The sequence below is a fragment of the Leiobunum rupestre genome, chromosome 1 (assembly GCF_980474605.1).
Source record: "Leiobunum rupestre chromosome 1, qqLeiRupe1.1.hap1, whole genome shotgun sequence".
In the NCBI taxonomy this organism is placed as follows: Eukaryota; Metazoa; Arthropoda; class Arachnida; order Opiliones; family Sclerosomatidae; genus Leiobunum; species Leiobunum rupestre.
Window position 1 is genome coordinate 14,811,696 of NC_143384.1, and position 15,909 is coordinate 14,827,604.

General features: G+C 34.2%; 2 protein-coding genes across 6 annotated transcripts; one reads left to right on the plus strand and one right to left on the minus strand.

The window, feature by feature from the left end:
* Positions 1 to 777: 777 nt before the first annotated feature.
* On the minus strand, positions 778 to 7,823 carry LOC149961156 (uncharacterized). Its single transcript, XM_090169360.1, has 4 exons — positions 7,754 to 7,823; positions 7,542 to 7,690; positions 5,281 to 5,401; positions 778 to 1,066 (listed from the first exon to the last, which is right to left on the minus strand). The coding sequence occupies exons 1-4, from the start codon at positions 7,819 to 7,821 to the stop codon at positions 814 to 816; spliced, it is 591 nt and encodes a 196-aa protein (XP_090025486.1). The 5' UTR covers positions 7,822 to 7,823; the 3' UTR covers positions 778 to 813.
* A 542-nt stretch (positions 7,824 to 8,365) lies between these two features.
* Positions 8,366 to 15,787, plus strand: LOC149961157 (uncharacterized). 5 transcript variants are annotated; one of them, XM_090175204.1, is made up of 18 exons: positions 8,366 to 8,537; positions 8,959 to 9,263; positions 9,349 to 9,496; positions 10,003 to 10,069; positions 10,127 to 10,205; positions 10,280 to 10,375; positions 10,437 to 10,649; positions 11,054 to 11,191; positions 11,256 to 11,363; positions 11,475 to 11,583; positions 12,459 to 12,656; positions 12,872 to 12,934; positions 13,324 to 13,386; positions 13,449 to 13,574; positions 13,641 to 13,776; positions 13,836 to 13,977; positions 14,031 to 14,165; positions 14,240 to 15,787. In XM_090175204.1, the coding sequence occupies exons 1-18, from the start codon at positions 8,522 to 8,524 to the stop codon at positions 14,354 to 14,356; spliced, it is 2,259 nt and encodes a 752-aa protein (XP_090031330.1). In that variant the 5' UTR covers positions 8,366 to 8,521; the 3' UTR covers positions 14,357 to 15,787. The 5 variants fall into 5 exon arrangements, with proteins under 5 accessions (XP_090031330.1, XP_090031308.1, XP_090031317.1 ...); XM_090175182.1 differs by having other exon boundaries at positions 11,475 to 11,607; positions 12,462 to 12,656; positions 14,240 to 15,786; XM_090175191.1 differs by having other exon boundaries at positions 8,367 to 8,537; positions 9,349 to 9,490; positions 11,475 to 11,607; positions 12,462 to 12,656; positions 14,240 to 15,785.
* The last annotated feature ends 122 nt before the right edge of the window (positions 15,788 to 15,909 follow it).

Consider the following 15,909-nt stretch of genomic DNA (forward strand, 5'->3'; position numbering starts at 1 on the left):
CGTGTTAATCCCGTTCTAGAAAACGCGTACAGGGAACGTGTAGTGAAGAAAATAACTTTTTAGTTTCGGTTGAAAATATTTATTTTTTATTAACCGTGTTAATCCCGTTCTAGAAAACGCGTACGGGGAACGTGTAGTGAAGAAAATAACTTTTTAGTTTAGGTTGAAAATATTTATTTTTTATTAACCGTGTTAATCCCGTTCTAGAAAACGCGTACGGGGAACGTGTAGTGAAGAAAATAACTTTTTAGTTTCGGTTGAAAATATTTATTTTTTATTAACCGTGTTAATCCCGTTCTAGAAAACGCGTACGGGGAACGTGTAGTGAAGAAAATAACTTTTTAGTTTCGGTTGAAAATATTTATTTTTTATTAACCGTGTTAATCCCGTTCTAGAAAACGCGTACGGGGAACGTGTAGTGAAGAAAATAACTTTTTAGTTTAGGTTGAAAATATTTATTTTTTATTAATCGTGTTAATCCAGTTCTAGAAAACGCGTACGGGGAACGTGTAGTGAAGAAAATAACTTTTTAGTTTCGGTTGAAAATATTTATTTTTTATTAACCGTGTTAATCCCGTTCTAGAAAACGCGTACGGGGAACATGTAGTGAAGAAAATAACCTCTTCGTTTAGGTTGAAAATATTTATTTTTTATTAATCGTGGTAATCCCGTTCTAGAAAACGCGTACGGGGAACGTGTAGAAGCCTAGACGTAGCTTTTTTTTCTACACAGTCTCTTTATCCCGTACGCGTTTTCTAGAGCGATATTAACCCGTCTATTACATCTTTGGATAATGGAAATGTACAATAATGTTTATTTAAAATTAAAAATGACAATGAAACAAATGATAAATAATTGGTTGATGACTGAGCTGTTTGGAGAGTGTCCGCTGGATGACGCCGTATAAGTTTTCGGCTTTTGCGGGATTACATTGCCCTTAATGGTGTCACAATGGGAGACGGTCAGGAAGTATTTGGCCCATTCCCTGATGCGTTCCAGTTCCCCACCAATTTCTCTGCACATTTCCGCGTGTTCCACGCAGTCGTGGAAGCTTCTGCTTAAGAGTCTGTCAAGTATTCAATGTTAAATAATGAATGTGAACTAGTTTATATATTACACAGGTTAGAATCATTTAATTGGGAATAATACTGCTAGAATTACAATTTCGATTTCGGTTGCCATGGTTCCGCGGGATCTGTTCTGATAAGACTGTACGAAATTCATCTTTATAATTAGGCGGTAGCGCCATCTATATTTTGTAAAGTTACATGGCTAAAAATAAATAATTATTAGCTAACTCACCGTAACTTGAGTTAAAAAGGATTGTGTTGACAGAATAAAATTATTTTTAAACAACTTCAAAGGTTTGTTTGTTACGAGTAATCATACATTTCAATTACGCATCAGATTCGCGAAAAAATTCAATTGAAATATAGTTGCCACCACTAGAGACAGATACCGCCACGGTAGAACGATAAAGTTGATAAAGTCTCCTTTATTGAACGAAATTGGTAACGCGCCAGCCAGATTTAGTTGTACCTCTTTTTATTCCCAACTCAATGGTTAGAATTGTCCGTAGCTTCGCGCCTACTACGGGATGGGGCCGCTTAAATTCTGCTGACTGGCAACTCGGTTTTCCAAATCGCGCTCGCTGCACCATCTAATTTATTGAAACAGTACTAATTGGAGAGATATAAAAATTTTGTTAATAGTTTTACAATTTCATCCGAGATGGCGCAGCGAACGCGATTTGGAAATTTCCGAATGCGGGAGCATTGAGTTGGGAATATTAATCTAGAGATCCAATCAAATCCGCTCCCCGCGAAACAAGATTTTGAAAATTACGAATGTGCCGTCTCCTCTAAAATGACGAGAAAACGTTATCATATAACCCGTGGCGCCATCCATTATTTAAAAAAAAAACATTTGCCGGAAAACGCGTCTTATTTGAACGAACCATTGAGAGATAGACGGCGCCACGGGTAGAATGATAAAGTTGTCACGTCATTTTGGGAGCAGACGACAGTATTCTTATTTTTTAAAAACTTGTTTCGCGAAATACTGAAATCCGACGTTTTGATTGGACCTCTAGATTAATATTCCCAACTCAATGTGCGGGAGTGGTCCCTTCCGAAGCGCGACAAGTTTAACCTGTGTAATATATAAACCGTGCTAGTGTTATAAGTCGGAAAATATAAAAAAAAAACATTTAATTCCATGATTAGTCTAATATATTGTTTGCAAATTTAAATAAAGCCGCATTTTCGTCTCATTTTTTCGAATCTAAAAGGAAAACTAAACCTTTAGACTAGTTTAAACTGATTAACAATGTAACACTATTAATGTTTTGTAGTATGTTTACGGTTATTAGACATTTTATATCGATAAAAAGTTTTAAAAAAAAACATTAAAAACCCTTACAAAGTAATTAATGTTTAAATTTTTTATTTTTCCGATTTGCGGAAAATTTCTGCATTTTATTTTTCCGGAAAATTAACAACACTAATGTGAACACAGAATACGCAACTGAGGTGTTGAAGTGATTAGCACTTTCGTGTTCGATCCCTTTAAACTCGGGAGTAGTAGACCTTCGTGTAATTTAAAAAACTTTAAAGGGAAATATTGCTACGGGCCTTAGTTTTGCCATGGTAACCGAAAACGATTTTGACAACTAAAATATAACATTTCTCTATGTTTCGCCGCTAGGGGTCGCAGAGAATAAAAATTTCTGTAGATGAAATCTGATTTGACACTGATTCATAGTATGCAAAAGTTTTTTTAAATATTCGATGGGGAATTTTGGCCGCTTTTTGGGCGTTTTGGAACATAGTGAAATGGCCGCTTCTGTCTAGTTTCATTAGCTCGCACTAGATGTCGTCAGCGTATAAATCAAAATAAGTTAAGTAAACATCAAAATCTAAAAGATGTGGCCAATTGACGGATTTTGAAATGACGTTTTAGCGCGCGACACTACAGGTACATATAGCACACAGCCCGACACAGCCTTCTTTGCGTGCTTTTTTGACCATAACATGTAGAGGTATTTTCACGCGCAAAATGAATTTTAAAAGCCGTCAATTGGGAACTTCTCGCGTTGGTTGGCTTTTCGTAAACACGTGATTATTAACTTATTAAACACGTGGTTTCGGGTAGTCAATAGATCGCAGACAACTCGCCTTTGCTTTAAGTCCCCGGAAGGTGCTGCCACCTAGGAGTAACAATTTAACAAACAAGGAGAACGCAGATAGCCATTAACACGCTAACGCAGTGTTGTGTCAGTAGCGGCGCTAAGGGTGGGCTGAAGTGGGCTTTAGCCCCCCTGCATTTCTGAGAGGGGCCACATATTTATATTAAAAGGGCCACATATTCATAATTAAGAGGCCACATATTTGAATTTATATGAATTTTCATTATCTCTAGAAATTTGTTTTATTGCCAAGAAACCTTTTTTCTGGAAAAAATCTTTCCAAATCAATTTGTTTACTCAAAAAGGTAGTAGACCATAAACATATGGATTCGGGAGGAAGGTAGCGGAAATTGAGATAAAGTTGAAAAGAAAGGGGCTTATGGGAATTTAGGGAAATATCCCAGGCATGCACGTGTCCCCTCCAGGTCAGATACAAGGTCAGTAGGGGGTCCACAAAACGCGACGAGAGCCGCAACAATAAAACGACCTTGCTCTTCTCGCTTCCTGGAAAATTTTGGGTTTTTTCGATTTCACCACTTTTCCGAAATATGGTCAATCCAAGGTTCCCGCTAAGGGCCACAAAATTCTTAGGGGCCACAAAATAATTAGCCCACCTGTGAAAAAACCTTAGCGCCGCTACTGTGTTGTGTACAAATTTCATTGGACGAACTTTACCCTGAACATTTTACGGGTGGGGGGGAAGATAATTTCCAATTTTTCAACTTCCGACGGCAGCTGGCGCTGAAGCGTCTAACCAATGAAAACTGTACACAAGAAGATGCACAACTTTTGACGGGTTGCGTTCTCCTTGTGTGGGGTGCTGTGTTCGTTGCTTCTAGCTGCCCCCTTTAAGCGCTTTTAGAAGCATTTTGATAAACTTAGTTTTATTTTTTAAATAAATAAATAAATAAAACTATTTAAAATTAAAATAAATAGAAGACTAACTTACGTATAAAATAAGAGATATTTTTTTTAAAACATTACAACTTTAATTACGCAATAAAAGCAAATTAAAAACATATCTACATATGTGTCAACGACGACGGCGACTAGTTTCGCGTCTCATTCGAGAGCAGCGTTGCCAGATCGAAAATCTGAAATTATCGTATCTAGGCCACAAAATTATCGATTTTCCTGGAAAATTATCGTACATTTCTTTTTAGCGATAAATTTTAATTCATACATAAATGCGTTGAATTTAGATGATTTTTTAAAGCACTACAGGAGTTTTATTTCAGGGAAATAAACAAAATGTCTATTATCATTATTAACTGAACTTAATAATTATGTTTAAAAATGTTTTAAAAAATGCGGTAACAGCTAGGAGTAATAAACTCACACTCTAGACTACGCGTACAGAAAATGTATATCATTCATTTTTAAGTAGAAAAGTTATATAAATTAATAATAAAATATAAATCGTTCGTAGGTTTTTAAAAAAATCTAAAGATTATCGTACATTATAGTACGTTGAGGCAGAATTATCGAAATAATGGTACGATATCGTACGCCATGAAAATTATAGTACGCCCTAAAAATTTTGATTAAATTATCGCACTGTGCGATAATTATCGTACGTCTGGCAACGCTGTTCGAGAGCATCATCAGGAATTTGGGGGTAGGAAAAAGCGGGAAACGTTTCGTGACACCATGGCTGCCAGCCTCCCCACTTCGCAACTTTAATTGTCACTGAAGTCATTTCAATCGTTTTTCTCGTCTATTACGATTGATCTCAATTAATAATTTGTATTTTAATTTAAAGAATTCAAGTTATAGGTAAATTTACAGTTAAACAACCATTTGGTCTAGCTTTTATTCCCGAAATATAACGGTCAGTTTACTTAGATGGCGCCACGTGCTCTACGAAGAATCATGATTTAGATAATTGTTACTCGGCGACAGTTAAAAATTGGTCTCTGAGCATGCTCCAATACCAACCAATCCGGTGTTCCCTCCCTGGCTAGTGTCCAGTTTTTAAGTGGCAATGACGGTTTAAAATTCCACCCCCATTTATTTTACCGGCTATTGCGTAATTAAAGTTGTAATGTTTAAAAAAAAATATCTCTCTTAAATAAAACTATGCCCCAACATACCCGCATTCTTCGCCATCCAGGGGCTTATAGAACATGTCTTCGATTTCGTGAATTCCCGCGGATTCGCCGCTGCATTCGAAAAATCTGTTTAAGTTCCAGCAAGCAAAGGATTCCAGTAGCTCTGCATTAACAGTAATCACGTATCACGTTTTAAATAAAAACAACATGTTTGTGGTTCAAATTATCTTCAATAGACCATTCTATAAAATACTACTTATTTGGTTATTTGGCCCGGTTTTTCGTGAACCAGGGAGGCTCAAAAACGATTATCTGTCAAACCTGCCGAACCTAGTTGTCTGGTAAATAGTGGATTTTTGATAAACATCCTGCTCATTTAACGGTTATAATTTTATAAAAACCATTATAAATAGTTAATTAACTATATCTCTTTGATTTCGTAAATAGTTCAGTTATGAACTTACTATATTTTGAAATGTACTATCTTCACGTAGGCTACCTTAGCTTTATTTTGAAAATCGACTTCAGAAAATACCAGGTAAATAGGAATGAGCATGAGCAATTTTTCAAACCAAAGATTAAAGGGAACCAGGGAGGCTCAAAAACGATTATCTGTCAAACCTGCCGAACCTAGTTGTCTGGTAAATAGTGGATTTTTGATAAACATCCTACTCATTTAACGGTTATAATTTTATAAAAACCATTATAAATAGTTAATTAACTATATCTCTTTGATTTCGTAAATAGTTCAGTTATGAACTTACTATATTTTGAAATATACTATCTTCACGTAGGCTACCTTAGCTTTATTTTGAAAATCGACTTCAGAAAATACCAGGTAAATAGGAATGAGCATGAGCAATTTTTCAAACCAAAGATTAAAGGGAACCAGGGAGGCTCAAAAACGATTATCTGTCAAACCTGCCGAACCTAGTTGTCTGGTAAATAGTGGATTTTTGATAAACATCCTACTCATTTAACGGTTATAATTTTATAAAAACCATTATAAATAGTTAATTAACTATATCTCTTTGATTTCGTAAATAGTTCAGTTATGAACTTACTATATTTTGAAATATACTATCTTCACGTAGGCTACCTTAGCTTTATTTTGAAAATCGACTTCAGAAAATACCAGGTAAATAGGAATGAGCATGAGCAATTTTTCAAACCAAAGATTAAAGGGAATATAAACTCTGGTATTTCTGTCAGCCTCCGAGGGTTCCAATATTGTCCGCTGCCTCCTATGGCTTTTCACACTTGCGGCGCTGATAATCGCTGATTGTGAAGGGAATACCGGAAATTGATGGGGTCTTCCATAAAGAACGCGCTGGAGGTTCTATTCCCTTTAAATAGGTTTCAAATCCTACTGAAGTAGCGCTATGTTGTCTTTGTGAAAGTGTTTGGCCTGTTTAGCTAGAAATTTATAGAAAGGTCTATTTGATCTACAATAGTAGGTTATGTAGTTAATAGTGAGACTAGCTCTCGCTAGATGTTTTAGCAGGCGCGAAGGTAGAATTGACACACTTTTGGGTCTTATGTCGCTTTTGATGTAACATAATAACTCATAAGTATGTCTCTGTATAACATTTGCATAGAAACAATTTCAATGAGACCTGGTTTAACATGGAACATACAATAAGCGGACCCAAAAATGTAAAAATTGTAATAATCCTTGCACTATTGAAAAGGTCACCATTGAAACAAAATCATGTGACGTAATTTACGTCATATACCGTGAACAAAGTTTCATTAAAGAAAATGCTGTTATGACATACTTATGAGTGGTTATGTTGCATATGGTAATATTAATGTATGACAATTAGCATTAGATTATAAATTATTTGTGAATTGTTGAGCAATCAAAATTTAGTTCAGCCATAAGTATATAAAATAATTCCATAAGTTCGCCACTTTGCGGAATAATTTGCTGAGAGCTAGTAACGGAGTGACGTCATCACAAAAGAAAATCCCCCCTAGCGAAGCACTGACAAAGGCTACGTGTGACGCGTTAGCAAGCAGACTCCAAACGGCGACGAAGCCCGTAATGCAGTCTGTCTTGTGAATAGCTCTCATTAAATCTTTGGCATGTGAAGAATTGGAAGTGTCACACTTATTTAACAATATTATACACTTATGGTTCAGCCTAGGGTCTAAATATTCATTTAAGTTGAGAGTTCAAATCGGAGCTAGACGAGAGGGTAAATGTTGTAAAATATTCGATAAAAAAATTAAAACAATACGAAGTGTCATATTTATCGTTGTTACGAGTTCTTTTACAAATTACTAATGACCATTCTTACCTTGAAACTTAGCTCTTTCGTCGACACATAAGTGGTTAAAAGTTAGTTTGAACGCCATAACCCACGCGTCGAAGTTAGCTTTTCTTGGGTCTAAGACGCAATCTCGGTCTATGATGTCCTCGCCACAGTTGATGGCGTCTTGAATTGATCTATGGAAAAAATACCTTTCAAACTGAAGTCTTTCTTCAGGGACCATTTTTAAAGATACTTACAGACAAAAACTGGCCACGGACATTACAGTAACATTTACTGGAATGTGCGAAGTGTAGCCCATGTACATTATATTTAAATCCTTAGTGACTCTATCGAAACAGTTATCGGCAAACTTGGGTTCGCAAGATTCCGTGTCTTTTTGGGCTGTTGCTGGGGTTTTTAAGTTCATGATTTGTAAAAGGACCATAATAAATGAAATTAGATTCGTGGGAGTCATGGCGAGCGGCTTTGTAATAGTTTTCCTTTTTTCGGGCATAGGTTCCAATTTGCCAATTATCGGCTTGGGATCTGAATTTGGTCGTTCTTTCTTATACGTTTCCGGTTGAATTGGAGTCGGGGATTTCCGGGGAAAGTAGATGCGTGTTTCCTTTCGATATCGAAAGATTAAGATGCCTGAAGTACTGATTTCTATACATGTAATTAAAAAGATAATTTGTTTTGCGTTGACCTTTTATAAGCGTTTTCTTAGGGTATCATTATATTTTTAAAATAGTGAAAATCCTAAAATATCATCATAATGGTCGTCTATTTTATCTTTTCAAATTTTCTGCCAATTTTGTTCGACCACATGAAACGATCGCGATCGATTAAAGTCGACGTGGAAAATAGAAATCATAACGCGGTGTTCGATTAAAGTGGTTCGCTGTTTTGTAAACAGAAGCCTACGCAACACTCAAGTTTTATCGCGAATTTGCATATTATTTTACGCATAATTAATGTTATTTATTGTATCCAAAAATGTACCAAGGTACATCTACTCATATTAAATGCGAGACCCAAAACGTAAGTTTTTAACCAGGAATTTCGTGTTTTTCGGGATTGACAAGGGTTAGGGTCCGGGAGCGCCGCTTTTTATCCCCCCCCCTCCCCTTTTTCTGTGCTTTCTCATTGAGGTGAAGATTGAAGATTCTATAAATAGGCCCAGTTGTGTAGTAGCCTGCACCTTTAGAATAATGGGTTCGTTAATTATCAATGAGCTTTGATCTTTAACTAAAAACAAGGCGTAGTCTTTTAAAGAATTATTTCTTATTTCACTTTCTGTCTCATATTTGTTGCTGTAGAGCTCTGGTTATTAAGATAATTGATGATCAGCTCTTATAATGATAAACACAAAGATAGCATTGGTATTATACTGAGAAACTGTTCTTCTAGATCTATATAAATTGTCTAATAAGTGCAATATAATCACCATCGTTCATGGTAGTTTATCGGAGAATCACTCCTGACCTGGAGATTCCCAAAGTAAATATCACAACAACCACGAATGACACACCGAACCATGAAGCGGAGAAAAAAGTGACCCAAGCCAATAATTCGGCCCCTGGTCCACACGCCATATTAATATGCCGACCAAACTCGCATCCTTTTCACGAAAGACATTTATATCTTGACCAACCGGTGAAAGTTGGTCGTTCGGTTGCCAGATGCAGACCTGGCTCTGTAAATGCCATTTTTGACTGCAAAGTGCTGTCGCGTAATCATGCCTTGTTGTGGTATGAAAATGGAAAGGTAAATTCAGTTGAAATTGTTACGCTTTAATGTTTTTATAAGTATTTAACAGATGCACGTTCTTGTTATCCCCAAAAATTAATAGTTCTTTCTACAAGACACAAAAAGCAGCAATGGAACTTTCATCAACAACCAAAGGCTCAGTAAAGGTTCGGAAGAATCAACAGCTAGGGAGGTTTGTTCGGGAGATATAGTACAATTCGGTGTCGACGTCGTCGAAAATACACGTAAAGGTATTTTTTAATTCTCTGTAAAACTTAAAGTAAATTTTTTGGAGAAGATCTGCGGAGTTCTTTAACATCTTAGGGTGAAAGGAAACCATATTTTTTTTTATTGAAAGGACCCAGCAAGTGATATCGAGTTATGGCTTTTTGATATGCATCTCAAAATGCAAGGAATGGTGTAAAATTTTTACATTTCTTCATTACACGTTACACCATTTCTGTTGTTTTGAAATCAGTACCACTTGACAATTGTATATTTTTAATTTGACTTTTGAAATCACTTACGGGTACACTTAAATCATTATTTCCAAAACATTTACTTTAATTGTGGCGTGAATCTATCACTGTTAATTTTCCATTCTCCTTTTTAAGTGTTCAGTGTTTTTTTCATTCCCTCAGTCTATCTTTTCCAATCTATGGTTTTTTCGTGTTTAACCATTTCTTAAATAAAAAACTGCTTTTCTATATATTTAAATATAAACGTGCAATCCTAATTTTATCATATTGCCTTGCAGTGACTCACGGTTGCATTATTGCGACGTTAAAACTATTTTTACCCGATGGGAAAGAAGCCAAAGCTAGGTTAGAATGCTTATTTACTTTCAATTAAATGACGGTTTTAAATTTTTTCATTAATAGTCCTACAGTAGCGGTTACAAATGCGTATAGCTCAACAATAAGTTCTCAAGATTTGTATCAGTTGTCTCAATGTTTACAGGTTTGCTATTAGTATATTACGTAGCTTATAACGATTTGGAATTCGTTTTAAATTTTGTTATTTATCGCATTTAGGAAGCGTTACATAGAGAACAGCAACTAGAGACGAAATTAGCAAAGCTTCATAAAATGGTCAATAATACATTTGAAGCTTCTAATACAAATTGGAAGGTATTGAACGATAAAATAAATGCTTTTAATATCATATTTAATACAATTTCAATTAATGCAGGCTTTAATAGACGAAGATAGACTCATTAGTAGAATAGAAAATTTAGAAAGCCAATTAATAACAGTATCAAAGAATGTGTCTGACGACAAACTACGAGAGGAGGTCAACAAATTGTTGGAAGATAAAGACCGCTACCAAAATACAGCTAAAGAATCGCTAATTAAAATTTTCCAAGAAAAATTGGAAGTTTTAAGGAAGCTACAAGATATAGAGGTAATAATTAGTGTGGCCAATATTGTAATTTAACCGATTCCGATACTGATTATTTAACTGATATTAGAGATTCGGAAATTCGTGACCAATAATGATATCAAACCGATTATTGCCTTAGCTTATGCGACACATGGGGTTAACATGTAAAATAATCATGAACCTGCAGTAGCCAAATTATCAAAGCCAAAGGTCTAGGTTAGCGGTTCCATCTTCCTGGTTTTTAAGATTTGATTTAAAATATCAGAAAAAAAATGGTCTCTGTATTTTTAAAATTGGTATCTGGTAAATTCCCGATGTTGGTATTCGGTACTGATATCATTTCGGTTTCGGCCCATCACTATTAATAATCGAAATTGCTCTACCCTAAATTTCAAGGTTCTAACGATATTAAATTGACTTTTTAGAGCGAAACGGGCAATAGCAAAGAAGAAAGCCAACATTTGAGGGAATCGTATGAGAAATCTCAAAAAGAAATACAACTTTTAGCTGAAAAGGCCGATGAATATTTAAAAGAAATCAATATTTTAACGGAAAAGTTACGGGTAAGTAACTATATTATGATTTAAATCAAGAATGAAAATTATCATGGTAACCACAAATTCATAGGAAGCGGAAGAGAAAGAAGAAAAAGCCAATAAAGTAATGGAAGAAAAGATACTACTTGAAGAACAAGTACTTGATTTGAAAGAAAATATGGCAGCGTTACTTGCAAAAGTAATTTTTTAACTTAGTTTACTTTCGTACTTAATGGGATGTTACGAACTAGCAATTTGAGAGACTTAATTTATTGTAACGAGAATTTACATTGTTTTTTTAAATATTTAGATTGAAGCTTTACAAGCTGATAAAGATTTTGCGAGTAAACAACTAAGTTGTCTGAAAGCGCACTATGATCAAACGCAGAAGGAAAAACTTGCCAAAGGAGACGAATCCACAGATATTTTTGATGCTAAAGAAGGTATTCTTATTTTGTCAAATTTATGGTTAAATAGCCGAACCAAATATCAACACACCAACACATGTCCAATTTGTTTTTATTATTTTGGATACTTAAGACAATACTGAACATTTCTGTGTCAAAATTATTTTGCGTAAATGAAAGTTCACGGAAAATTAACGTTTTTTTGCATCACCTTTCGCCAAAATTTGGCCCGCTTCATTGTTGTAGGTGAAGTAGGATACTTGATGGACTTAAAAGAAATAAATATGCAATAAAAATAAAGCATTATCCAATTTTTATTTGCCAAAATGGTTAAACTAGCGTAAATTAAATGTTAGTAAAACTTTTTATATGGCCACACTCTTTTGCAAAAATTTGTTAAACTGCCTTTGTGGCCTCTGCAAATTTTGGTAAAGCACCTATCTCCAAACTCAAGACGAGTGTAAAAAATTATCATGGACAAATATCGAAATATAATTATAACAAAGTGTTGGCGCCTGATACTGCCCCACGTTAGGTACGCTCTCATGCTGGGGGTGAGCAGCACCACCCCAACCCCATTTTTGTTAATCACGATGGGCTGTCTAGCATCGCGACCTAGAGGACATGTTATTAAGAAGAAATAGAAAATACTTTGTCCTTGCCCAATATGGCACAAAATGGAAAAAACGCTAGAAAACTGTAATTTTGGTTAATTTTCAAAAATAATATCTCCGTTAATTTTCATTTCCGCTAAATAATTTTGACACAGAAATGTTCAGTATCGTCTAAAGTATCCAACAAAATTGGACATGCGTTGGTGTGTTGATATTCACCCAATCGCCGTATTGGATTGTGCCCAACACAAGATGTTATATACAATGTTTCCTCAGGTGAAAAGGGTATTCTGGAAGACCTCCTGTTGATCTCAGATGATTCTAGTGACTCACTGTTAACTAAAATGTACAACGAGAATGGTAAAGATGAGGGACAGGAATTGAAGAAGAATAATTCCAAGGGAGACCTCAATGATTTGGATAAACATAATATATTTACTGAGCTCAAAGTCGAGATAGAACGCCATAAAGGTAGAATTTGGGTTCATTTTGGCCATCTACGGAGCGTGTTTAACATCATCAACATCATTTAAATATTTGCTTTTTGTCTAATTATTGGTATTGTTTTGGTATTGATGGTTTTCTTGGTATTAACTTGCATTGTGCGTTCGTTTATTTTGGGATTCTGTTGGTCTGCTGTCTTTAACCATTTTATGTTTTTCTCTTTTTAACCCATTGCGATTTAGTTCAGAATGAAGAACTTGAAATTTATTTGCACCATTTGGCATGCACTGTTGTACTACTTAAAGGTAGAAGTTTTGAACAACAAACACAAGGCGTAATCGCGTTGACTTGCATGCTAATTAAATTTTTTTAACTGCCTTTGAAGTTTTGGCACAACTGTAGCTCAGAAAGCTTATGGTATTTAGTACTGCGGTTGTAAAACGTGTCTGGCATACTTGCATGCTACTTACATTATTACACAACATTTTACAAAACTACTTAGTTAGACTCTGTAGCCAGTAAAATGTTTGTTAAATATATATTTGTGCTATTTGGGCCTTAGTCTGTAACACATTTAAATCATACTATCATTATCAAAAACTTGTCATCATTAATTGTAGAAGCCTTAGATTACGGTTTTTAGGAAATATATTGTGAAATATTTTGACCTAATATGTAAAATACCACTTTGCAGAACTTCTTGATGAGACGAGAAAGAAAAAATGTTTACTCGAATGTGAAGTTACTCGTTTAAAGGGTAATTTTGATTTAATGTGTAAACTTTTTTGATCATTTAAAGAATTAGATTTGTTTTTACAGATGAACTAGATGAAATTCAAAATTCATTTAGAAATTCAGAGAAGAAAGCGGAAATGCTAGAATCTGAGCTAACAGAACAGAAAAAACAAATTGCCACAAAGGACATGGAAATTGTTTCATTGCAAGGTTAACTTTTGCGCTTAAACATCTGAAATAAAAACAATTTTACTAAAGAAATAATTTTTTTTTTAGAAAAACTTATTTCATTGGAAGAAAAGAGTAAAGCCATTGGTCAATCCATCAATGATCCTGAAACTTCGGAATATCTTAGTAAAGCGTGCGACACTCTTAAAGCTAAAGTTGGATCTTTAAACGTCGAGAAACAAAGGTATTATACCTATTTATTTACGCATTGTGTAGTAGACTTTGATATGTATCAAATTACAGTGTCAGTCCAAAAGAACGCCTCGTCAAAGAAGAAAAAAGCCCTTCGTTAGATTTGAAGTCAACTTTGGATAGTAATAGTGACGAGTTTATTAAGTTAGAATTGAATAAAACAAAGGCAAAACTAGAAAGCATAGAAAAAGAGGTAAGGTATTTTAATTTAAAAGTATTTTGTTAGTTAAAACTTAAAATTTTCAGTTGGAGGTCACGCGAGAGGAATTATTCACTGTCAAAGAAAGTTACGAGGAGTGCAATGAAAAGAAGGCCAATTTACAGAAGGAGCTTAAAGCAGTTAGCGAAGAAATGCAACTTATTGCCTACCAAACCAAGACTGTAAGTCTTAGAATTAAGAAATTCGTACTACGACGAATAAGATTTAAATATTATCTGACAACATTTGCTTTTAGGTTTCTGCGTGTTCAGTGATTCCCTTGATATTGCTTTGTCTGGCCATACTGTTAGCCGTCTGCCCATATTTGTCATACTTTACCGCCACCTCTGACGCCTCCGAGTCCAACACATGACATGTTTTCAATACATAGTGCATATTTAAATGATTAAGAAGAACTCCTTACACCCCTATTTCTTTCCCTTTCACTATCCATCGCGTAATTTACAACTAAATATGGATTGTTTTCAAACCACGTGGTAGAAAAAAATGTTAAATATATACAAAAAAAGATGCCATCTGTGCCAATTTCAACACGTAAGAAAAAATTAACCCGATGAAATGTTAAGGGGAAACAAATATCCATTTAGAAATAGCAAAACAAAATTGCTACAATTAAAAACACTCTTTATATTCGGGGGTTTAAAGAAAAAAATAAAATTCAACTACAAAATAGCATTATTATTTTTCTCATAGTAATAATTGCAATATTATTGCAATAGACACGATAAATTTAAATATGAATTTTGCCAAAAAAAAAAGGAATTAGGAAATTATATTAGCAGCAGTGATTTGTTTTGGCCAAACTTTCTAGGTTATAACTAGATGCATTAAATAGGTTTTTTAATTTTTTTTTGTTATCCAAAATTTTTTAAGGGACTTGATAACGCTTATTAACTTATTTTTGAAAGATAAATCAATTATATTTGCTGTGAACATTTGTAAAAATAACTGCGTAAAGGTTATCGCAAATTTAGCAATGACTCTTATATATCCGCTAGTTTTGACTAGAGAACTGCATTTTTTAAGAAAGGAGTGAATCGCTCTGTTTATTTAACGGTTATATTTAAATAATATAAATTTCAACTGAGTCTTTTTCTTCCAAGAACTTAGGAGTGATAAAATTATACTAATTTAATAACAAAGACAAAAAAAATATTGTTTGGGTTTTTACAACGTTTAAATGTTGGAAGTAAAAGGGACGTACATTCTTGTACTGATACTACAAATGTTTTTTAATATTCCGCGCTATGAAATATTCAATAGTTAGATTCGGATCTTCCACACCCTTATTCGTAAATATAATACCAATAGAGGCAGCTTTTTATAGGCGTAAAATTTTAAAATTAACACGCAATGACTTTAAAAAGACATAATAAAATCTTCTCTACCTCTAAAGGGAATTTAAAATTTCAGTTCAAAATAAAATTTTCTCAATCTATTCGAGAATAGACTTAGCTTTTAAAAAACCAAGACAGAATATGCCATAAACATTTTCTATACATTGTTTACTGGTAAAAATAATATGTACAGGATGGTATTATAACATTCTTCCAATTTACGAGAAGAGTCATGGTGTCACAAACTGTAGAAATAATTCATTGCCCAACCCATAGTTTTTCCCCCCATGTAAAAGAATCGTTTGTTTGTGTCAGAAGTAATTACAAAGAAGTTATTTATGTTTGGAAATTGAAAAACAATAGACACTTGAAAATCGGAAAAGATTTTGGGCTGTTTATACATAAAAAAAAACACTGTAAATGTTTTTGCAAATAAATATGTAAATGAATCAGTAGCACATTTGTTGAGACTGTTATTCTTAATAATTTTAAAACTTCGGTTTGAACCATTCTTACATGGTGTTTATATTAATTACTAATTCCATATGTAACATAGTGATTATACAAA

Excerpts from the sequence above, each read along its gene's own strand:
- LOC149961157 (XM_090175182.1), top strand. Across the intron at positions 11,608-12,461 it reads TATTTTTGATGCTAAAGAAG|GTGAAAAGGGTATTCTGGAA; the intron begins GTATTCTTATTT and ends ATGTTTCCTCAG. Across the intron at positions 14,166-14,239 it reads TTGCCTACCAAACCAAGACT|GTTTCTGCGTGTTCAGTGAT; the intron begins GTAAGTCTTAGA and ends ATTTGCTTTTAG.
- LOC149961156 (XM_090169360.1), bottom strand. The coding sequence starts at position 7,821 with ATGTACATGGGCTACACTTCGCACATTCCAGTAAATGTTACTGTAATG. Across the intron at positions 5,402-7,541 it reads CGAAAGAGCTAAGTTTCAAG|AGCTACTGGAATCCTTTGCT; the intron begins GTAAGAATGGTC and ends CTGTTAATGCAG. Across the intron at positions 1,067-5,280 it reads CTGGATGGCGAAGAATGCGG|ACTCTTAAGCAGAAGCTTCC; the intron begins GTATGTTGGGGC and ends AATACTTGACAG.